General features: G+C 45.6%; 1 protein-coding gene across 3 annotated transcripts in view; it reads left to right on the top strand.

Annotated features, from left to right (window-relative positions):
* Positions 1-23,461, top strand: part of STARD13 (StAR related lipid transfer domain containing 13) — a 634,151-nt gene that overhangs the window by 605,005 nt on the left and 5,685 nt on the right. For all 3 annotated transcript variants that reach the window (XM_069640770.1, XM_069640769.1, XM_069640771.1), the window contains exons 5-13: positions 378-1,783; positions 2,666-2,839; positions 4,757-4,916; positions 10,030-10,228; positions 14,455-14,662; positions 16,670-16,784; positions 18,333-18,554; positions 19,954-20,171; positions 22,703-22,879. In XM_069640770.1, the coding sequence (XP_069496871.1) occupies positions 378-1,783; positions 2,666-2,839; positions 4,757-4,916; positions 10,030-10,228; positions 14,455-14,662; positions 16,670-16,784; positions 18,333-18,554; positions 19,954-20,171; positions 22,703-22,879 (2,879 nt within the window). The remainder of the gene's footprint in view (positions 1-377; positions 1,784-2,665; positions 2,840-4,756; positions 4,917-10,029; positions 10,229-14,454; positions 14,663-16,669; positions 16,785-18,332; positions 18,555-19,953; positions 20,172-22,702; positions 22,880-23,461) is intronic.

Here is a 23,461-nt window from a genome sequence, read left to right on the forward strand (position 1 = left end):
CATTGCTTCATTTGCTAGCCCCTGGATTGTAATGTACTGTGCAGTTACTTGGCCTTTTTCCCTTTAATAATGCAGTTTAATGGTATTTATTTGTTTATTTAACTTGGAACCTGCTAAATTGCAGATGTGGTCTCATAGTGCATGATGAAGTTGTCAGAATTCAAGGATGGGGAGAATCATGGGGTGAGAGATAGTTCCAGAAGAGTTAAACCTTCCCATCCTTTCTAAATTTGAGGTGATGTGTTCAAGCAGTAGGTATCTTAGGAGGGAGGTGTTTAATCTACAGAATGTCTTCTTGTTTCATCAAATATTCTACAAATAATTGAATAAAAAAGCAACTTTTGTCATTCCATGTAATAAAATTCAATGTTTTTCAGGGTGAAGATTCCGATGAAGAGAGCCACTGCGCCATCAGTGACAAATGGACGTTCCAGAGGACAAGTCGACGGTGGTCCCGGGTGGACGACATTGACGGCTTTCTTGGCCGATCAGACAGACAGGGCTCTGTGGGGGACGTGAGAATGAAAAATACGACCAGCAGTGAGAGTGTGCTCACTGACCTGAGCGAGCCTGAGGTCTCTTCTCTTCACAGTGAGAGCAGTGGGGGGAGTGATACTAGGAGCCAGTCTGGCATTAATAGCATCAGTAGAGACATGTATGACTGCTCGGGTCGGACCTGGGCAGAAAGCGCCATCTTGCCTGACTCCATGTCCCTCAGTGACACATTCCCACATTACCGAAGGGATGCCATGGAGTGCTCATTTAATACAAGGAATGAAAAGCCATCTAGAATGAAGGCAAAAAACATTTTTAAGCGCATGGATACTCTACGGGCTAGAGGTACTCCTGGAAAAGTGAAGGAGTCGGGAAGGACAAGGGATTTAGTAATCGGTGGACCAATGCTCCAGCAGGAATCAGAAGCAATAAAGTCTTTGCACTGTGTACAGATAGGAAATGGTGACTTGGCAAGTATGTCGTCAGGCACAGCTAGACGGGAACTCTCATTTTCTGCTAAGTCCAGTAGTGACAGCAGCCAGTCTGAAAACAGCAGCAGTGCAGTGAGCACCCCGTGTTCCACAGAAAGCAATAGTCATGGCGCAAGCAAGAGGGGCGGCATGTATCTGGAAGACCTGGATGTCCTCAAAGCAGCAGAGCAGCGTCGTGTGGTGGACCAAAACCGTAAAAACGAGTTTCATTCCCAAGAAAATCTTGTTGTTTATATCCCCAAAGACCACAAACCTGGAACCTTTCCAAAGGCATTGTCCATTGAAAGCCTTTCTCCAACAGACACCACTAGCACTACAAACTGGCAGACTGGCAAAAGCTCACTGAGCCGGAAGCCATGCAGCAATCCAAAGGAACCTCGGCTGGCCACGTCCTTCTGCCCGCGTGGGAGTAGGGTCAGTGTGTACGACAATGTGCCAGGGTCCCACTTGTACGCCAGCACGGGAGACCTCATGGACATGGAGAAAGATGACCTCTTTCCACATTTAGATGACATTTTGCAGCATGTCAACGGACTTCAGCAAGTGGTAGATCACTGGTCGAAGAACGTGCTGCCCGAGCTTCAGGATGATGAGTCCTTAGCGGAGGAATCGGGACCTCTGCCATTTCAGTCATCCCATCATATCACCTTGGATTTTGAAGGGAACTCTGTGTCTGATGGTCGGACAACACCAAGCGACATGGACAGAGATGGGACATCGATAGAGGAATTAGACGGAGGTGGGGTAAGAGAGAGAAGGGACTCTGGTGTTGGTGCTTCCTTGACAAGGCCAAACAGGTTAGTGTCATGTATTCTTCATGAGGTCTTTTTTTGTTTTCATTTTAAAAAGTAAGGGGTTGAACAGTTTGTCATTAACTATGTAGACTGTTTCTTATCATAAGCTGTGTTTTGTGGACGAGTCATGCTGAACACTCGAGTGTCACCAAGACTACACCCCTTCTGATTTTATCTCAAACGGGGTGAATTGAAATGAATCTTCCCATGGCTATTTAATTTTGTATATTACTACATTAAACTTGTGCCACATGAGCACATGAAATTAACTTGCATAATGAAGGTCAAGGGCTCACCTATGCCCTTAAAGATGCATTATGTGTGAAACCCACCGCATTCTAAAGGGTAATCTTGGAAAAGAGAGCCAGCACATCTTTGGTGATGTGTTCAAACCAAACCCCTTTCATACGTGATTGAGTTTGTATATTTTAGTAAATAATTTATTTTAGTGTCGAAAGAAACCATGGCTGACGTCGAGCAGGTTTTATATTGAAGATTTAAACACATGTTTTCGGCATGCTCGTGGTAACCCAAAGTCATCGAAGCAATTTTAATTACTGATGAAATCGTTCAGAGTTTCTATAAACTTTTAAATAAATGATCATTTTTAGGCCACTCCATAAAGAGCTAATACATCAAGTTTTGATATAATTTCGTGAGATTTTGATGGCTAGAAAGCAAAGAGATAATCAGGGGAAGACAGAGGTTTTATTGATTCTCAAATGGGGTGCAGTAACATAATAGTCATTAACAGTGCTAGCTAATGAATTCATTATTTAATTATGTTTCTAGAAATGCAATTGCATGTGTACGGTGGAGATTAAAAGTGACACTAGTCCATTTGTTTCTAGAAATGTGCCCACTAATTTGTGTCTTTCCTTGAAGGCGGTTACGGTGGCATAGTTTCCATGTTTCCCATCGACTGAGTCGTTCGGTGGCATCTCTGCAAATCAGCAGCCAATCCGCGGGCCAGCTGAACCTGCTCCAGAAGTTCTCGCTGCTTCGCCTGACGGCCATCATGGAGAAGTACTCGATGTCAAACAAGCATGGCTGGACGTGGTAAGCAGGAGCCACTTGGAAGCACCCACGTGATAAGCATGACTGGATTAATGTCTAGTTGTTCATTCTGCCCTTCAATTCCTTGTATCAAATGCCCTGAATCATGGCTACTGGGCATGAATCCTGTCTCAGCGCGCTTTTCTGGCATGGTCCACGAAGATTGTACTGCGTGTTCATCCATGATGTGGGTATGTTGACTTTCACACAAAACGCCCCTGGCCCCATTGCATAATGTGTCGCTGGTATATACTACCTCTGTGGCAGCAGTGCCCAACAGTGACAGATTACAAGAGGGGGTCCCTTCTCTAATATTGGGCGATGTGGCCCTTTTTCCTGAACATGTATTATTTAATAATTTGGGGACTGTGACATGCTTCACAGACCAGCATCATGTAGCATGTCATTACACAATGCAACATAAATTGGTCGTTTATGCTGTTATGACCAAACATTAAAGTGGGGGATTACGATAAGTAAATATGCAGACATATAAAACGGGAAATTAGCAAAGCTTCCTTAAAAGTGAAAAATGGCCATTGGTAACAAACTTGAAATTTGGAAAGGAGAATTAACATATAACATAAGGATAGAAAGAAGTATAGACCAACAGGTGTTTGCTGGGGGTTGGGGGGAGGCGTAGCACCCCCATCAAGTCAGACAGAATGTGCACATTAAAAAACGATGGGGTTCGAAAATAAGGGTTCTCTCTTTTTTTTCAAACGTACGACTGCAAGCTGGGCACATTCCATTAAAACCTGTCAAAACGCAAATCAAATTAATTTCCTCCAAAGCAGAACCCCAGACTTGGGTACTGTACCACCAGCAGCATAAATGGAGGATGGGGCAGTGCCAGGGCAGTTAAAAATACAGCCAGGATTGCATTCAAACCAATTGAAGCCCACATTCCGGGGGACCAAAACTGTCCCCAGAATGGGCATTTTATGAGTAGCAGTGATAAGTGTATTTTATTTCATTCAGTCAATATATGTGTCTATTGCCTGAGGAGTGTCCAAGGATCACTGGCTACAGCGCTCTGCTACCTGTGCCTTTTACAAACCGCTCTGCATAATGTGGCCTCTAGTCTGCCTAGCAGGTACGATTGAGATGGCGATGCATATATAGCTGTTACATAAAGTTAAAAGCACGGCATGGTTAATGATCATAATTTGACACAATATAAAAATCGCCCAATCAGTAGACAGAAGGCAAATGAAAGTCAACAAGGGGGCCCCGCGACATCATATCAAAGAACTCGGAGGTGACTTTCAAAGCCTTTATTATATTGAGTATTCGGGTGTCTTCCATAGAGCCCCCAATGAGCAGGTACTCACATTAACACAAACCCTATTGCTATCTGACATACATTGGCAAATTGTTCTTGGCATGCTCACTGCAGGTGGCAAGGAATTACTGAGCATGGGCTCTGCTTTGTATTGCCTTCCTGGGATGCTTCTAATCCAGGGGCGTGAGGAGCAATTGCTGATCAGCTTGTGGGAGCCCACGCCGCCACTGCGCGTTCTGTGCATGGTCTGTGGATGTATGCGTGCAGGGCGTGTGCATCTCAACAATTGAAAAGCATCAATAACGTTTGATTGGGATCCCTTGCACCCAAAGGTACATAGCATTGATCTCTCAGTTATGGGCACTGCCTCCCAATGGATGTATCTGGCACCACAGAGCTGAATCTTCACACTGCACGCGCACATGACTCGCTGGTGGGAAGCGGCCATGGGGAGTGAGTGGGCTGAAAGCAGGGTCCTTCACCTCCAGCGCTGCTCGTTGCCAGTGGCTTTGAAACATAGGGCCTGACTTACTAAACGTTTTTCAGTGGGATCGAGCCATTGTAAAATGTTTTTGTAAGTCAGGCCCACAGTGTTGTGTGCGTCTCACCACTAACCATGAGTTCATGCATTCCAGGTCCGTCCCTAAGTTCATGAAGAGGATGAAAGTGCCGGACTACAAAGACAAGAACGTGTTTGGGGTCCCCTTGATAGTTCATGTCCAGAGGACCGGACAACCCCTTCCTCAGAGCATACAGCAAGCTTTACGCTTCCTGCGCAACAACTGTCTCGATCAGGTAAGCACCGACGGCACTCACTTTGTACTCTACATGGGTACATGCCCTGCCTGCACCTATCATGGCCCACTGCTGACAGGTGATCAAGCGAGCCAATCATTTCTTGGAAGCTGTCATGCCTGCAGGAAAGACAGGAAGTAAAAGACAGCATCCTGTTGGGGAGTTTAATTTGATTGGCAGAGTATGACTTGCAATGTGTCAAACACAGCACACAATTAGGCGATGGAATCAACACAGGTTCCCAAATGTAGCCCAGTCTCCAGAAACTGAAGCGGAGGGCATATGCTCTGCTGTGAAGGGCTTACCTCGGCAGATCCTACAGCGGGATCTTGGTCTTCTCATTTCACCCTCCAGAGCATCCGCAGAGGTGTGGGAGAGGGGGGGGGGCAGAGTTGCTTTATTGCTGGTTGGTTCCCTGGACCATACTTTTTATTTATTGTATTCATTTATAAAGCGCACCAAATCCTGTGGCATTCAGGAGCTGTTACAGGCATACATTACACACACGTACAGTAGAATGCTTGCAAAATTTAGGGTACAGGTTATGCATGGTTACATGGGAACAAGGGGGGTGCGAGAGAGGAGGGCGTAGACATGGTTTTAGGTGAACAACCACGTTTTGAGAGCTTTCCTTCACAGCAGCTGGTTGTTTGGGGGGCTTTCCCCTTGAAACCATTAGTTATGTTTAGTGCTTGCCACAGTTGGATTGGAAGGGGGGCAGGGCACATTGTACTCTCTCTGTTTGAGGTTGAACCCAGAATGCTTCTCTGGGTACTCTGGGCACCTCCCTGAGGGTTGAACCTTGCAGAGCCCTAATCAATCCATTAAGCTCCAGTTCTGCCACGCTCTAGCAATTGTCCTGATAACACACCTGGCTGGTAGATATTGTGTGGTGTAGCCCGCAGTTAGTATTCTAGCCAATTGGGAGTGCTTTGAGTACATAGGGAGTTCAGGAAGGTGGGACTTTTGGGTGGAAGATCTGGAAGTCTCGAGAGGCCAAACAGAAGGTTGCAAACAAAATAAGGATTGAGAGATTGTGCTACGGGTTCTGGGGTGGAGGGTGCGGAACTTTGACTAAAGCGCCTGCGTGCAGCGCTTAACACTGCGGTGTTCTCCAACTCTTTGTCTCAGACTGTTCCACATTAGCACCCCCCCCCTCCTGTCATGGGGTTTGTCCCACTTCCCTTAATAAAAACCAGAACCTTGTTGCAACATGTTATTAGGGGAATTGCAGGCAGCACTTTCTGGGAATACACTGTTACCCATGTCATAAAGAGCACAGGATATACAGGATGCACCAGTTAGTCGAACTTTTCCATGTTCCTCATGTGCAGGGTAGGTCCTAGAGAGAGAGGCCTCACTCGGCACTTGTGAGATAATTTTCACGCGCAGGGTTCTTTTTTTAGATAGCGCAGGGTTCTTTCTTTAGATAGCGCAGGGTTCTTTCTTTAGATTATGTTTTAGTTTTGTGTTTGCCCAGCTAGGGGAGTGAAGTCCACTCTGCTTTGTGCCAAAGACAATCTCCCATGGGTGTTGGTCTACGGACAACTCACACTCTTTAATGTTGATGGTATTGCCATTAACCTTTGTTGCAATGGACTGTAACTTATTTATTGTCTGCAATTAATGGATACCATGGGCCGAATTACTGAATCTTTGCACCAGTTCAAGTGCAATCTTGTATGTTATTAGCTCTAGGGCAAAGTTTGCCCTATTGTAAAAAAGCATTGGGACACATTTGTAAACCTTTGCACCACAGCAAGTGCAATTTTGCATGGTATTAACACTATGACTAAAATTGCCCTAGTGCAAAAAGAGGCACGTTCAATGCATGTGTACACCAGGGCAAAGTTTGCCCCAGAGCTAATATGCAATGGTATTAGCACCAGGACAAACTTTGCCATGGTGCAAAAATGCATCGAAAATGTATCTTTTATCTGCTAGCACTAGGGCAAACTTTGCCCGGTCTAAAAAATGCATTGAAAGTGTACAACAGGCATTGAAAGTGTCTGGTTTTGCCCTAGCACTAGGGCCAACTTTGCCCTGCCGTAAAAATGCATTAAAAGAATAGGTTTTTGCTTAAGCTCAAACTTTGCCCTGGTGCTAATACCATGCAAATATACACTTGTCACGGTCCATACGGTTTAATAACACGGCCCGATATTTTTTGCACTAGGGCAAACTTTGCTGTAGTGCTAATACCGTGCAAATGTGCACTTCCTTCAGTGCAAAATTTTGGTAGTATGGATCCTGGATGGACGTTCATATTTGAACTAAATCCACAAAATGGAGGCCCGCTTCTTTGGTTTGATCCTTTGTAATCTAGTAATGCAGTGGTGATTGCTCATATCCTGGAATGAGTGTCCGTTGCCAGGTGCAATGTTCTCATTACGTGAGAAAGGCTCTAACCATACCTTTCAGGTCAGGTGACACAAAGCATGGAGTCAATGGTGTTAGCATTTCAATCCCAACTAATGGTTCCCAAGAGTTCTCCTTTATGGAGCAAGTTCACATCCGCTGCTTGTGCAGCTCTGTCCAGCCTGGTCGGTTTCATGTAGCTTGCTCGAGAGATGTAAAGTGAGTACAAAGAAAGAAACACAATGGCATTACAAGTATCAACTAGAATGCATCCATTGTCGTTTTTGATAGGCAATGAATTGGAGTCAAAATACATCATGAAATATACAGCATACTATTTTTCGTGCTTAAAAAATACATTGTGGGGCGGGTTGCGGCAGGGAAAAGTTTCAGTATACATATTAAAAACAGCATTGTCAAAACCAAGCGTTTTAGCTTTTGTGTAGGCATTGAATAGAATGTTGCCAGGCACTGCCATAACTGTACTAGCTAGCCATAAAATGGCAACGGCTGAAAAATGTATTCCTTACTATTTGAAAGGGCTCCAGTGTACGGACGTAGCTGTGTGGACACACATCTTGCTTATACATCAAGTGGCTGAAGTCATTCTTGCTTCAAGCCTTTCCATTCCACTGGGAGCTCAGATACAGAGAGCCATATGATCACAGAATACAGCTTAGAAAGAACTCTGGCAGGCACAAAGTGCAATGTTACTGCATGGTAGATCTAGTTCAAAGGCATCCCAGGAGGGTGTGTTTTGAGTGGGTAGGGGCATGGTGATTAACATGGCCATGGGCAGTCAACGGGTGGGTAAATGACCAAACAGCAGCCATAGGCTGTGTGTCCCTTCTTGCTTCCCCTTTCCCTCCAATCTGTACTCCCCATGCAATCGTTTCAGCTTGAAGTTGGCTCTAAAGCGAAAACTGAAAAAAACCCATAGGCAACAGTCGGGTAGTAAGAGCACAATGGGAAAAAAAAGTGAAAAGGAAGGACAAAGGTTCAAAGGTGGGTGCACCATCACGCACCAAACTTACAAAAAAACAGTCGAACAAAGACCTCACCTTCCTCTAATAACTGCAAAACCGACACCAACTGTACTGAAAAATAAGCATTGGCAATGCCAACCGTTTTGGCTTTGTGTGGGCATGGCATAAGCATTTGCTAGGAACTGCCGCAACAGTCCTATCTGGCCATTAATGGTAGGAGGAGAAAAATAGTGTGAATATCGGGCCATGTAATAGCAGTGCCTGGCAAATGCCCATCTAATACCAATACACAAGCCAAAACGCTTGGCTGTTTCAATGCTTGCAGATGAACAGGACTTGTTGGCCTATGGTATGGGTGGTGCTTCAGTGCCACCTAATAACCAACTCTGAAAGGGAATCGAGTGAAGTGCCTTCGCTTAAAGTGTTTAGATTGGACACGGATTAGGATGTGAAGGTGACCCTGAAATACGCTCCAAACTTTTCGATATAAGTGAACAGCTCTTTTACAGCCTGTCCGTTTGACCTCTGCCAGGAGTTACATGTGGGCATTCTCTCCTGCTCTTGTGACATTCTGGACTTTTCTTTGCTGAGAACCTAAGGAGCAAAGCTCCCAGTGCACTATCCCAGGCGTGCAGGCAGAGTCTTATTTAGGAAGTGAGCGATGTCGACGCTGCTCAGGAATTCACCTCCCGGGGATTCGACTGATGGGAACTACTGCAAAAGGGCAGCGCCGCAGCGCAGGCGAATGTACAGGGCACTCTTCCAGAACTACTGAACTGTCTTCTCCCTTGGCGGGCCCTGCCTGCAGTGGTCGAAGTGGGCGGGAGCGCTGCTCCCCTACTTTCTTTAAAAAAGTTGGACTGCTCCTATACTTAAAGAAAAAAAAAAAGAAACCATTCCGGAATGGTTTAGTTTTAAAATAAAAGGGTTGGAAGAAGTTGAAACTTGCACTTCGGTCCACTTCACTGAACATTCCCTTAAACAGCAGGTGTGTTTGTTTGGGGGTTGGGTTGCACGTGGAGGTGGAGGGCTTGTGGCGATGGGATTTGTGGGGAGCGGGGACAGGTCAGCAGGGAACATAGCTCCACTCATTCGTTTTGGGCACTTCGACCATCACCTCTGTGTCCCAGAGGCCAGCATCTGCAGTCAAGAAGATTGCAGTGTTTTAGTAGCGAATTAAAGAGGTGCACAGTGATTGTCACCCACAATTCACTGCATGGTCGTCCTTGATAATGTGTGTCTGGTGCAAACCGCATCGGAGCTAGAGAGGCAATACTACGGTTCTATGTGATTTCGTCATTGGAAATAAACATCGCGGGGGAAACAATATTTTTTACCGTCTTTTTTTAACCCACTAAACACTCTTCCCAAAGATGTTTTAGGACTGGTGCAATTATATAAACAAACTCCAGTCCTAGAATATTTGGCAATAGTGTTGGATAGTGACTTAAAATAAATATTGTTTCACCCTCAATGTTTTTTTCCAGCGGTGAACTCACTGGTTACCATGAAAACGAGGTGCTTTGCACGTGTGCATGGTGGAATGGTATAATGATGGCAGTATGGGTCAACAGTTTTGCAATATGTTATCTCATATAGTCTGTACTCTGATGTTTCCTTCTGGCAGTGTTGCATTTAATGATGTTAAGACTATTTCGAATTTTAAAAAAATATTGAAAAAATGTTTATGCTTGAGCTACACACCCTCTCCTGAGTCAAGCATGGAATTAAGCTATTTTTTCTCATGGCTGGTGTTGTGACTCTTTCAGGTTGGGCTGTTCCGAAAGTCTGGAGTCAAATCCCGGATTCAGGCATTGCGGCAGATGAACGAGAGCTCCCCGGAAAGTGTCAACTATGAAGACCAGTCTGCCTATGATGTGGCAGATATGGTGAAGCAGTTTTTCCGGGACCTCCCAGAACCTCTCCTCACCAGTAAACTAGGGGAGACGTTCCTCCACATCTACCAGTGTAAGTGTTAACATGGTGGCGAGGGGAGGGAACAGGGAGGGAACAGGGAGTGTGTGGGTACTTTCAGACTAGGGTTGGCCTCATCAACCCATCAAATAGTAAATTCCATTCAGTGTTTTAGGATATTGACAATGAGAGTGTAACGGTACTTTTTAATGGATATTATTTGTACATTTGTTAGCAGTAGTAAATCTTTTTTCAGAATGTACATTCCATAAAAGAATCAGCATAAATCAGTATTACGGCAAAACAGTTGAATAGGCATAAAAAGCATGCTACAAAAGCATGTTAATTTGTTTTAAACGTTCAGTAAAATGTATCAATAATGCAATACAACCAGGTAATAAAATTGAGTACATAAACTAAAAACAGGCTTACTCAGTCACTAGGAGCCTAGAAGCCCTGACACTCATTATTGTGGGAATAAGGTGTTAAATGAACCAGCACACTCTAAAATCATTCGCCATAAACAAATATTCAAATGTTACTTGACATTGATAGGAATTCTGAAAACAAATTGGATTTGGCTATGTGAGTCGAGATCGCCTCATTGCAAGTTGTGCGATTTGCTAAAAATGCGACGGTAATTACGTTACTGCCGCATTACCGCACCACCCAACTATGAGTTTGGAGGTAAGGTGGAGGAGAAACCTCCCGCAAAAAGCTGGAGGTAGATCCTCCACCCTACAGCCAAATCTCTGCAAAATCAGCAGAATTACCGGCGGCTGTAATTCCACTGGTGCTAATTCTGCCAAAAATCATAGGTACTCCAATTATTGGGCACTAACACTGCCTACCACCATTTGTAATCCGGCGGTAAATCCATGGGACCAAGTGGCAGTAACAGTAATTTCATTTGGCGGTATTCCAGCAGATTTACCACCAGAAAACATTCAAACGTGTAATGTATGGTGACTGTTTTAAGGGTGCTCTGTTCCTAACTGCGTAAGTATGCGATGGGTTCTGTCCTTGTGTAATATGCAAACAAGAAAGCAAAGTTGGGGGACCCTTATGAATTAGGAGCTGTGCAGAGGATGTGCAATTGGGTCGGACATTCAAGGTGGCAAATCTCTTTGAATAGCACAAGATAGGTGTAAGATTACCAAAACCAGCTGAGGCAGAGCTAGGAATTTGAAGTATAGGTTTTATTATTTTCCAGACAAGCGCTCGTCCAATTAGCCTATGGTGCTCCTTTCCCTGTCACTGTACCCATGGATATTATGTGAATTACTGATCGTACACCCAAATGTTGTTTTTGTACTTGGGGAATGTAATTTTGCAAACAATGTAGATTTCATTCCCAAATCGTGATGCAGTACTTGAACGCAGAGTCTTTAGAATCTGTCGCAAACAAAGCCACTGTGTCAAAGCTGCTTAATGTCCACTTAGGTCTGGCCATATTTACAGGGGTATTTTTTTAAGAAAAATGGAAATTTCTGTGACTCAAGAACCTGAATTTCTGTGACATTCGCCCCAGATCGCCCAGTGTGAGCTGCACGAGGACTTGCAGGTTTAAAGTTCCACAAATAAATCGGTCATGCCCGAATGCTACTTGGATGGATAAGGATACTGGTCTCATGTGCTCTGTACATCACTGTGCCTGTGGGCATCGCTCCCATTGCCCAGGAGTGCACAATGGGCAATCTCTCAATCTTTCAGTAGATTTAGGGCATAGTTTGCCCACAGCTGGTGATGATGCTCTGGTGGCTGGCGCTCAAATAAACACAAAGCATTTCACTATGTACCAATGTCATCGTCTGTCAAAAAATGGCCATTTTGGCCTAGGTATAGTGTGCTGGTTGCCCCTTGACATCGACATCACTGTTCCGCATCCCCATGGCATCCTCTTGCTCAGCTGCCCTCTAGGGCATCCTCCTGCTCAGCTGCCTCCAGGGCATCCTCCTGCTCAGCTGCCTCCTAGGGCATCCTCCTGCTCAGCTGCCTCCAGGGCATCTTCCTGCTCAGCTGCCCTCTAGGGCATCCTCCTGCTCAGCTGCCTCCTAGGGCATCCTCCTGCTCAGCTGCCTCCTAGGGCATCCTCCTGCTCAGCTGCCTCCAGGGCATCCTCCTGCTCAGCTGCCTCCAGGGCATCCTCCTGCTCAGCTGCCTCCTAGGGCATCCTCCTGCTCAGCTGCCTCCAGGGCATCTTCCTGCTCAGCTGCCCTCTAGGGCATCCTCCTGCTCAGCTGCCTTCTAGGGCAGCCAATGGTTCACTACCCTGCTTGAGTCGGTCTTCCAGCCTCCAGAAGCACATGGTCCTTCTTAGATCCCTCTGTGCCGCTGGGCACAGGTGTTCTGATGGCGGGCCGCCCTGCCATGGCACCCCCTGCCCTTTTCCACCCATGAGCATTTTCAATCTAAAATGAAAATCAAAACTTGTATGCACTGTTGAGTTTCCCCTTCTCCCACACTTTTTCCAAAATTCGGGTTTAGTTAAGTGTTTTGAGTCAATTTATGTTTTGATGTAATTTATATCAATTTAAGAAATCCATATATAAGAATGATTGGTAACATACTCTTCTATTTAAGAAAAATTGGGGGTAGAGGGGAGAATCCAGCCCGCACCAGCATTCGTTCAGAGAATAATCCGTTTTTTTCAAAATGTGCAATCCCGTGGTGATTGTGTCAGATCAGTTTATTCATAGTTGCTAAAATCACGCTCAGCGCCTTAAGTGGGCAAAGAAAACGAGCTGGGGCTCATTAAGGGGGTGTGGCCAAAGGGTGTGTGTGACCTGCTCCCTGTTAGGCCGCGCCCTCTTAACAGAACCTGGCTTAATGGCTTACAGCCATCCCCCCTCCCCACCCGGCAGGCAGCCTTTTACCGAGATCAGCACCACTGGGGGAGAGGCGGCTGATCTGTGCATCTATTAACAAAAGGGGTGACTAGCAGGGGGCAGCGCCTCACCTTTTCAGCCTTAATGATGGTGCTGTCACTCACCAGGTATTTATTTAGCTAATATCGCTGCATGTTTCCAGCTACCTCACCTTTTCAGTTGTAATGGTGGCGCCAGCACACAAGCATCTCTGGTGCCGTCGCCACCATTATGGAAAAGGGATTTTTTTTCTAAAGCCTGAAGCGCTCTCACATTAGTGAGAGCGCTTCAGGCTTTAGAAAAAAAGCCTTGGGCTCTTGTGGGCGGGGCTGCCAGGGGACCAGAGGGAGCCCCGGCAGGACCCTGTCTCAGAACCCTATCTCTGAGTCTGCCGGGACTCTGCCCTGTGTAACACCAGCCCACTCGATGCCATGATCATGCCACTACTGTACTGATTACAATCTCTAGTGCCTTCCAAACGTAAATGGATACGTTCCGTTATTTACGTTGCACTACATACTGGTGTTGTGATCATTTTGACTCTGTTTACCGCACCCCCACATCCGTCTCCGAAAGCAACTTGGCCCTTGAAAGATAAATGATTTGCCCAGGATCACACCACTTGGCTCTTTAGAGATGCTGAGAGACCCCAAGTGCAATGATTCCACACTTGCCAACTTGGGGCTCCCAGGGTTGTTTTTTTTGTAGTTAGGCTTTGTTTGGAGAATACTTTTCCATGGACAGCTTTTGTAAAAGATTAAAGCCATGGCTGCCACAGATCCTTTTTGCGGACTGGACGATGGAGCGCGCAGTGTAGTTGGACGATGGAGCGCGCGCAGTGTAGTTGGACGATGGAGCGCGCGCAGTGTAGTTGGACGATGGAGCGCGCGCAGTGTAGTTGGACGATGGAGCGCGCAGTGTAGTTGGACGATGGAGCGCGCAGTGTAGTTGTTAAGCGTAATGGCGCGACACTGTTACCTAATCCTGGGTGCCTAGCGTGTGTGGGGGAAGGAATGCTGTATTGTTTACAACAGCTGAATGTGAAGCGAACTCCTCCAAGGAAAAGTAACAAATTCACAATTGCATATTGAAAAACAAAGGATGCAGAGCTTGTCTGAAAACTAACTAGACAGCCGGCCTGATTGTGAGAATGTAAACAGGAACCCACAAGTTAATATTTTGTGGCAAAAGCTCAAATGAGAGAATACTGTTTTTTAAATGAGAAATGCATGGGAAATCCAAATCTTGTCACATAGTGATGAGCTGGGGTTCCCAAGGCCCATGGCCATGCTAACAGGCGGCGCTGTCCCGCTGTGTACAGTACAGGCCACAGTTCTCTTCGTCCTGATAACCTTTTCCCTCCATGTCTGAACCGTCTAATGAGTCATCTGGCTGCTGTTTTGTTGTCCCCAGACGTTCCCAAAGAGCAGCGGCTCCAGGCTGTGCAGGCCGCGATCATGCTGATGTCGGATGAGAACCGCGAGGTCCTGCAGACTCTGCTCTGCTTCCTGGGTGACGTCACCTCGGTGGAAGAGAACCAGATGACGCCCATGAACGTCGCCGTCTGTCTGGCGCCCTCCCTTTTCCACCTCAACCTCCTAAAGAAAGACAACTCGCCAAGGTGAGCACCTTCACGTTCTGCCGTCTTCAGCTTTGCGACTGTCTCTTTCTGGGCGTTCTTTAAGTTGTCCTGTGGCAGTGCTCTCACACCATACCATGTCATGAGAGAATTCATCAGCCGTAGTTTTGTTATTTGCATTTTCGTACTGGTTGTTTGGTTCCTCCCGTTGCAAATCCAGGACAACAGGTCTCAGAAATCAAAAAAGCAAAGATAGGGCCAAATTGACATGATATCGAGATCTCCTCTTGTATCTTCTCAGTCCCTTGCTCTTTTTTTAAAGTAGATTTTCGTTCTTCATCCCTACTGAGAAAAATCTGCACCAAAGGAATAGTGCACGTGAAAAGTGTATAATTGACTGAGTAATTGATCATGGAAACGAGGGAGGTTGCCCGTCCCTTCTATTCTGCACCTGCATCTCGGCACGCGCTGCTACCCAGCTGTTGTGTCCAGGTTCCAACCCTGCATGCTATGGCACCATCCAAGCACTCCCTTCTTGATGGCTCTGTTGTCATAGTCTCCTTGGGTCACACAGAGAAGGCCGCTAGTGGGTTTTTGGGAAGTTGTCCTTAGTGACCGTAGTGCCATATTCTGTCTAAGGGCAACATTTAGGCCATCTCTAAAGGTTTTCAAAAGGTTGTTCTCAGTGTCTGTGATGTCATATCCACCTCAGAAAGCACATAGAAGCGTCTTCATCTTAGTGGCTATGCTGTCCCAGCCAATATAGATCACATGTTTTGGGAATGTCATTCGCAATGGCTGTGATGAAATATCCACGGATGGCTGCGTGTAGAAAGCCTGTAGCTATTTTGGGAAAGTTGTTCTAATGTTCCCTAATACCCTATCCGCCAAAGACAACACGCTGAAGGTTTTGCAAATGTTTGTCTGAGTGCCTGCGGTGTCATATTCTCCTTAGGCAGTATTTGGGATGCCTCTAGAGGTCTTTCGATGGTCGTTCTTTGTGCCTGCAATGTCATATCGGCAGCTAAGCACATGCCATCCGTAGTGGGTGTGATGTCCTCTTCACTATACACAACACATAGAAGGCATCTTGAGGGCTTGTGAAAGACGAACTTGGTGGCTCTAAGGCCACAGCCTCCTTTTCTGACTCTTCACAGGCTCTTAGGGGCATGCCTGTGGGATCTTTGACCAGGCTCTTTATTCGAAAGGAAACCATTTCTAATTGTTCCGAATAGTGATATTCTACACCAAACGAAAGGAATCCTGCCAGACTAACTCTTTACGCGTGGTCAGAAACACCCTGTCTGTCCGGCAAGAAGCAGCCCATTGAGTGAGGAGGGAATACATTGATAGGCGCACTGGTATTGCGCAACAGTGCACATCATCGCTCCTTGCTTCCAGAGCGAAACCAATCATCCAGATTGTTTATTATTTGTTTGTGTCGTGTTTAAGTATCTTTGCTCTATCCGTTTTTAGAGCTATGGGAACGAAGGCTGGTTGAGGATAGTCTGGGGGTAAAGTCAGGCAGGAGAATGGGGAGCTTAAAAAGAAACAAGTATTGATCATATCTCTGTTATCAGTTTCATGATGTAGCCCCATGGTCGTCATATTATTTTACTGAAAATGCTTATATTATGCCATCGTTTAGGCATTATTTGAGTCTTGTTTTTGAGGTTAACACCGGCCTAGCTGTGTCGGTGACCTAGCACAGGGATCAGCATGCCATATTTGAAAAAAAGATGGCAGCAGTCTATAGACTTCATCTGTCCAGGAATGTACATTAGAGTGTTTGCCAGAACCCATGGAGAGTTGCAGCCAGATGGAGGTGATACAAAATACAGGTTTGGTAATTTAGATGTGGGCATTTTTAGAATTATTTGGTTGGCTCTTGTATCAAGAGTGCAGACAATCCAGTGCAAATGTTAAACAAAATCAAATTCTCTTGGGAACATATTCTGAAAGCTACAGTTTTTGGGTCCTCCATTTCCGGCCTGTGATTGTGGGCCCTTCTGAGAATGCCTTGACCTCTGACCTTACTCTCACCCATAGGATGATCCAGAAAAAGTATGCGACAGGAAGGCCAGATCAGAAAGACCTGAACGAGAACTTGGCAGCTACGCAAGGGCTCGCGCATATGATCACGGAAGGCAGCAAACTGTTTGAGGTGAGTGACTCAGAAGCCGTGCCTGGCCCACTGTCGGACGTTGCAGATGGTGTTTATTCTCTGTCTGTGGTTGGTCTTCCGTCATCTCCTTTTCGCTGTACCGGTTTTCCATTTCGCACTGGTTTTCAGAGCAAGACCACCAACAGTGACAGAAGGGCGCTATACTAGACCACTTACATATTTGCGACACTCTCCTACCTCACCAGTTCCCTCGCTTGTATCCCCTCACCTACCCATGGGTCTGCAGTCTGCCTCTTCTGCTCTCACACTCTCCCCTGAAGACAAATGGTGAACCCAGCTCGACCCATGTTTGCAAGCAACCCTAATGCTGAAAGAAAGCAGGAAGCTTCACAATGTGCTCCCGGATTAGCCATGTAGATGGGAGCAGATGTTTTCACCCTGTGATTTATATTTTTAAAAGTCTAGATTAGAAAATATGCGTCTTCTTCGGCCCCCCCATGGTGATATCAGACCTCAAAGAAGGTACAGGCATGCTGTCGGTCGGGCTATGGGTGTTCAGATCTCACTGGCCAGTACCAGTGGGAAGCTGCAACTGCTCAGAAAAGGAGCATGATCTGCTCTACATGCATGGTCCCTTTAAACAAGATGCTGCCTTCCAAAATCAGATATCCCTCAAGAAATCGTAACTTGCAGAAATGCACGTCCACCTGTCTGGGTCTCATCCGTTGGACCGCTTTCAGAATTCTCGTAGCAAGTGTGGACATTCTCTAACAGCCTGGGTCATGATGGCAGGAAAGAAGCTCCCAGACATCTTAATTGCAGATCCCAGGCTCAGTGATAAGAGATAGTGGCCTAGTGCTTCTGAATGACACAAGACCTAGTAAGATCGTGGTTTTGTCCTCCTCTGTTTCCCCCTCCTTGTCTTGTTGCACCTAGAAACACTTGTGTGCAGGCACGTTATAAATGCCATATCATATAATATCATATTGAATGCTGGACAGAGCATGGGCCTCTCCCCAGACTCTAATACCCTGTTGCCCATCACACAACTGGAAAAATATAGGGCAGGCTGGACTAGGACAGCCCCACAACATATGATCTGGAACTGATCAAAACCGTATCACATTGTGTCACAGTCAAGGGAATATGCTCCTTTTTGAAGAAGAAATATATGGTATTACCCAAAGTGACCTTTTACAATTGACCTTTTGTCCCATTTGACCTAATAATAGTGGTCCTAATTGACCTTCTGCACAATTGACCTTTATCTTTATTTTACTTATATATATATATATATATATGTGTGGGGTGGGTTTGGGGTAATACATGATATAATGGGACTGGGTAGGGGATTGCACTTTCTTTTGGATTGAGAGGTGGGTTGCGGGGGGTTCCCACCACATATATGTCCTAATTGGCCTTCATTTCATGATCAATTGTGCAGAAGGTCAATTCTCCAGCGATCAATTGTGAAAAGGTCAATTAGTATACATCTGAAATATATATTTTTTAAATATATGTATTTCTTACATTTTAATCACATTTAGAGATTTGTTTCATTAACTGGCCCACAATTCCTTAAAACAGGTGCCGCATGAGATCATAGCCCAGTCGCGTAACTCCTATGTGGAAGCAGATGTCCACCCCCTGACGCTGGAGGAGTTGGGAAAGCAGCTGGAAGAGGAAGAGGGGACATACCACACCTACCTGGAAGGCCTTATCCAAGGCTTGCTGAAGGAAGCCAAGGATAAGTTCAAGGGCTGGGTCTCCTGCCCCAGCATCGACAGCGCTGAGCTCACCTACAAAAAGGTAATCCCAGCAGCCCCCTTGGGGGAAGTTCACTCCACAGCGGCACAGCAACCTGAAATGCTTCAATTCATTACAATTATTTCATTTGAGCTAAACGAGTGGGGTGGAAAGTTATATATCTGCTTGTTACCGATAATGATACCCACTGCAGATATAAAAACTGTCTACAGAAACCAGTGCTATGTATCTTCTGGACTTTCTACTGAATTCCAGTGATCAGTCGTCCCAAGAACAGATCATCATGGGCCAGTGGAAGAGTTCATGTGGCCCTAGATTAAGTTCCACTTCCCCAGACCAACTGGGACATCCTCCCCCTCGTAGCATGAGCCCACTCAATTGTGGATCGCCCAATTATGACACTGTATGCTGGTCGGCTCTCAGTGTGACATACTAACCTGAGGACTGGTGAGATACACTTCCTTACATTTGCCCCTGCTTGTATGTTCACTATTTCACTGGCAGTATGTCACCGAGCGTTGCCGCCTCCAAAACCCATGAGGATAGTTCAGTGGCAACGTGCTCACCTTGGAAGCAAGACGACACAAATCAACACAGGTTCGATCCCAGGGTCCGTGCTTAGAAACCTCTGGGTATTTAAGCGCGTTATAAATATGCAACTAAGACAACAACAAAAAATTCTGTAACAGCGTCTCGATGCCCCCGGGCTGTGTTAGCGCTTTAAAAATGCAAATAAATAAATAAATAAAACCCCTGCTCTTCTGACCTTATAATATAACTTTCATCTACATGAAGAGAAGTAGCTTTATCATTCAGGCTGAAGCATTACTCCTAAAAAGAGCAGGTACTGCAGCAAGGAAGATGGCCTGATGCATTTCCGAACAATGCCAGCTATGAGGAAGAGGCTGGGACCGCACATAGCTTAACATATGGAGCAATGAGGAAGAGGCTGTGAACAGGCATGGCTGTGCAAAGTGGGCAAGGAAGGAGAGTCTGTGAACGGGCAGGGCTGAGCATAGAGACACAAAAGGGAGAGGCTGTGACAGGGCATGACTAAGCACAGTGAGAAATGAGGAATAGCCTATGCCCGGGCAACACTAAGCACAGTGAACAACTTGTAAACATCTTTGGCGGTCGAGTATTAATCGGTATGCTTAGCCTTGACTCACAGAGTCTCTCCTGTTACTCACTGTACTCAACCTTGTTGATGACTTCACAATGTTAGAGATCTGAGAGAAAATGATGAAACAGTGTGAGGAATACTGAGGGACCATATGCTTGCTTGTGAAAGTTGATCCCTCTGTGCCCCATGTGTGGACTGCTGGAAGTGTCTGCTCCCAGTGAATTGGAGCAGACGCTTCCATCATGGATGCCTATGAGCTTGGCGTGTCTGCAGTTTGTGTACCCAACACTATGGCTAACAATGTTCTTCTTGCTGTAGGTCGGCGATGAGAACCCACTGCGGCTCTGGAAGGCCTCTGTTGAGGTCGAGGCCCCACCACTGGTTGTACTGAACCGAGTGCTCAGAGAGCGTCACCTTTGGGACGAGGACTTCCTGCAGTGGAAGGTTGTGGAGACCCTGGACAAGCAGACAGAGGTTTTTCAGTATGTTCTGAACAGCATGGCCCCTCATCCAACCCGGGACTTCAATGTACTAAGGTATGTTGTAGCGTCTTTGAAGGGGAACGGTCTATCAAGTGATTGCAGCAACAAAGGATTTATTATTTCATCATGGCCCTGTTTGACCTATTTAACAGATGTGATGGAAAATTAATTTACCATACTTTTCCACCTACTAGCATTCACATTCTTTCAGGCTCATTTTGATTGTGCTTCACGTGCTGGCTGTAGGAAAAATCGTGAACAAGACTTGGTGTTGCTTTTCTTGCATTCTGCCCATTTCTACTGATGACAGGGTATTTTATTTATTTATTCGGAATTTATAATGCACCTATACAGCAAATAGTGTTTCAAGGTGCCACAAGACAAAAGAGGGGGCTGGAGGGGGACAGGGAATAAGAATAACAATACACGGTCCTACAAGGCCTTGTGACATTTGGATCATGCAAGTGCAGTAACAAGGAGTGCTTGTGGGGGTGGAGGTTTTTTTTCCCACAGAGCTTAAAGCCTGTGCTGGAACACCGCACCAGGGTTCCATCATGCAGTATTCCCTTTATGCCCTTAAGGAATCATCATTGTGATCTCTTTGTACTGGCATTATTTCTAGGCTGTATGTAAGTTTATCCCGTGCCAGGAAGTTGTTAAGGTGGAGCAAAAAGTCCCAAATATCCCAGAGGAGCTGGAGTCATTCCAAACCAGACTCAATGACGAAGTAGACAAAGTGCAAGGCAAAACCCAGGTTTATTATCATTCAAATAAAGCAGCGACCGCATACAAGCATTACAATTTTGTGTCTCTCAGAGAGCTAATGCAAAACAATCGTTTAAGTACTACAAACATATCATTAATGACACCATAACATAATCACAGTTACAAAAACCTTTCGGGGATTGGTTAGTGGATAGGGCTACATATAGATCATGTAGGGTTTAAACATTTGATTGGTTTAAACATATCTGAGGGCTCCATCTGAGACCACCCCTATATTGATAGAGGTAAAAATACATCATCTCTACATTACAGAATTGGTTGGCATATGATTGGAAGGGCGGCGTGACACAACGGATCTTGATAGGTTGGCATCTTACTAACCAACCTTGGACACTTGACAGGTTTTCAAGATATGAGCCAGATGGAGGCTAGGGGGAGAGAGGCCCATGGACTGTCCATTGTTCATTTAAAGACGTTACCATCTCGCATCCTCAGATTGTACCATACCATTAGTAAACAGGAAATATTTCACTGAGCCAAGTCATGGGTCTCATTACAGATTGGGTATTGCAGGTTAAATGTGACGGTATTACCGTAGAACGCTGCATTACCGCACCACCCAACTCTGAGTTGGTCCAAACGTTGGAGGACTCACCTTCAACTCTGAGCTGGAGGTAAATACGCCAACTTTCCGCCCCATTTCACAGGAAATACAGCTGGAGAAATTCTGCCAAAATGCCCCATGGAGTCCCCTGGACTTCAAAAAAGTGGGGACTTACCCCGCCACCACCACTTGGAATCCATTAGTAATCCATTGGTAATAATGCCGGACGTAGTGGCGGTAACAATAATTCTGTACAGTGTTATTTTGGCAGATTTACCGCAAATTTACTACCGAGATACCACCAAACTTATAACGAGGCCCAATGGAATCTTTCGATCAGTTATTTTGAGGCCTGTTACCATGTGTAATGTTTCTGAATTGGTCCTGTGTGGAAGCCATTTTATGCAAACTTGCATTGAGGAAGATAAAAACACATGTTAGACCGGCATACAAGGCAGAGTGTAGTTGTGAGTGTCCTTGAGTGGTAGGAAATGGGACCAAGAGCCATAAGCAAATGTGATCATAATGTGTATGTGTGGTACCTTAAACCTTTTTTGGTGGGAATGATTCCTATATTTCTCCATAAACTCTTCACAAAAAGAAGGCAGTGGTGGAAAAAGTGTCCCATTGGGAGACGGGTTCTTGACCACTCAAGCAGATGCTTGAAACTACTCTTTGATGTGACCGATTAGTGGTGGCATGTGCTGACATGCATGTGCACAGTGGCAGAGGATACGCCTGGATGCAGAATTTGCTAGAGCACACGGCTTGATGGGATTTTATCTCACTGCGTTGATTTAACCCTGTTGTGAGAGGTTGTACTGGCCATTGACAATTCACTCTACACTTTGTGGCATGGCCATATCATGAGAATAGTTTACAGAATAAAGATCTGATCCCAATGGTGATTGAAAATGTGTGTTTGTGTCCTAGCAGTGAGGTCCGTATAGTCAATGCTTTCTGCCTGTGTGTGTGTGGGATGTGGGAGAAGGCTTTCTCACGACTGAAGGCCAGACTGTATATTTGTGAAGTTGAGTAGGCATCATGTGGCACTATATCTCTTTTATACTTGGAGTACAACAAGTTTGTCCATATTTAATTGCTGTTACATAACATAGTGTACACATAGGTTTAACAGCGTCTTGTAAAAGCAATAGCAGAGGTGTAACCCTATATAGGAATAATAGCCCAGTCCTGCACATATATTCCTGTGCAGTGGAACATCAACCTATTGTTTCCCATTTGTGCTTTATAGGACATGGAGGACCGATCTGCCCAAAGGAATGTGCACCTTAGTGGCCATCTCGGTGGAACATGAAGAGGCTCCTCTGATGGGAGGTGTGCGTGCTGCTGTGCTGGACTCGCAGTATCTAATTGAGCCCTGCGGTTCTGGGAAATCCAGGCTGACACACATCTCTCGAATAGACCTCAAGTGAGTACCCAATCTTAACTTATGTCGATCTGCTGTTGGTTGTTGTGGGCTTTGTCAGCTCAGCAGCGTTAAAATTCAGTCATGTTTTTAAGATATCTACAACGAATATGCCTCCGAAAAATGACCATATTAGTGGAGATTGTTGATCTAGTTTTGGTCTTAGTAAAAGTCCAACTTGATTTTACCCTCTTTAGATCTGCCATTTTCCTTCTGTTATATCTAGTCCATGGTACAGAACAAGAGGATTTCCCATGGTTCTCCATTGTCAAAAATATGTTATATCAAGTTGCCATACCCTCTGCCAGAGTCCTGGTGATACACCTCATTTTAAAATTCCGGATGTTGCCTCCACGCACAGTTCATTGCGTCAGACCCTTTCCTAAATCCCTTGCATCATACCTCCACCTAAATGGGGAGAGACCGCCACATAGCCACTGGTGTCTTGTTGACTGCCAGTGCCTGCTTTACAGCAATATTCCGCTGCTAGACCGCAGCACAGGACTCCAGATCACACTTTGCTTGCTTTTCTAGCAGCACCGGTGAGAAGAGTTTGCGATTTGCAGAAGAGCACGCACGCACGCT

This window comes from Ambystoma mexicanum, chromosome 7q (assembly GCF_040938575.1).
Source record: "Ambystoma mexicanum isolate Mex_15411 chromosome 7q, UKY_AmexF1_1, whole genome shotgun sequence".
Lineage (NCBI taxonomy): Eukaryota > Metazoa > Chordata > Amphibia > Caudata > Ambystomatidae > Ambystoma > Ambystoma mexicanum.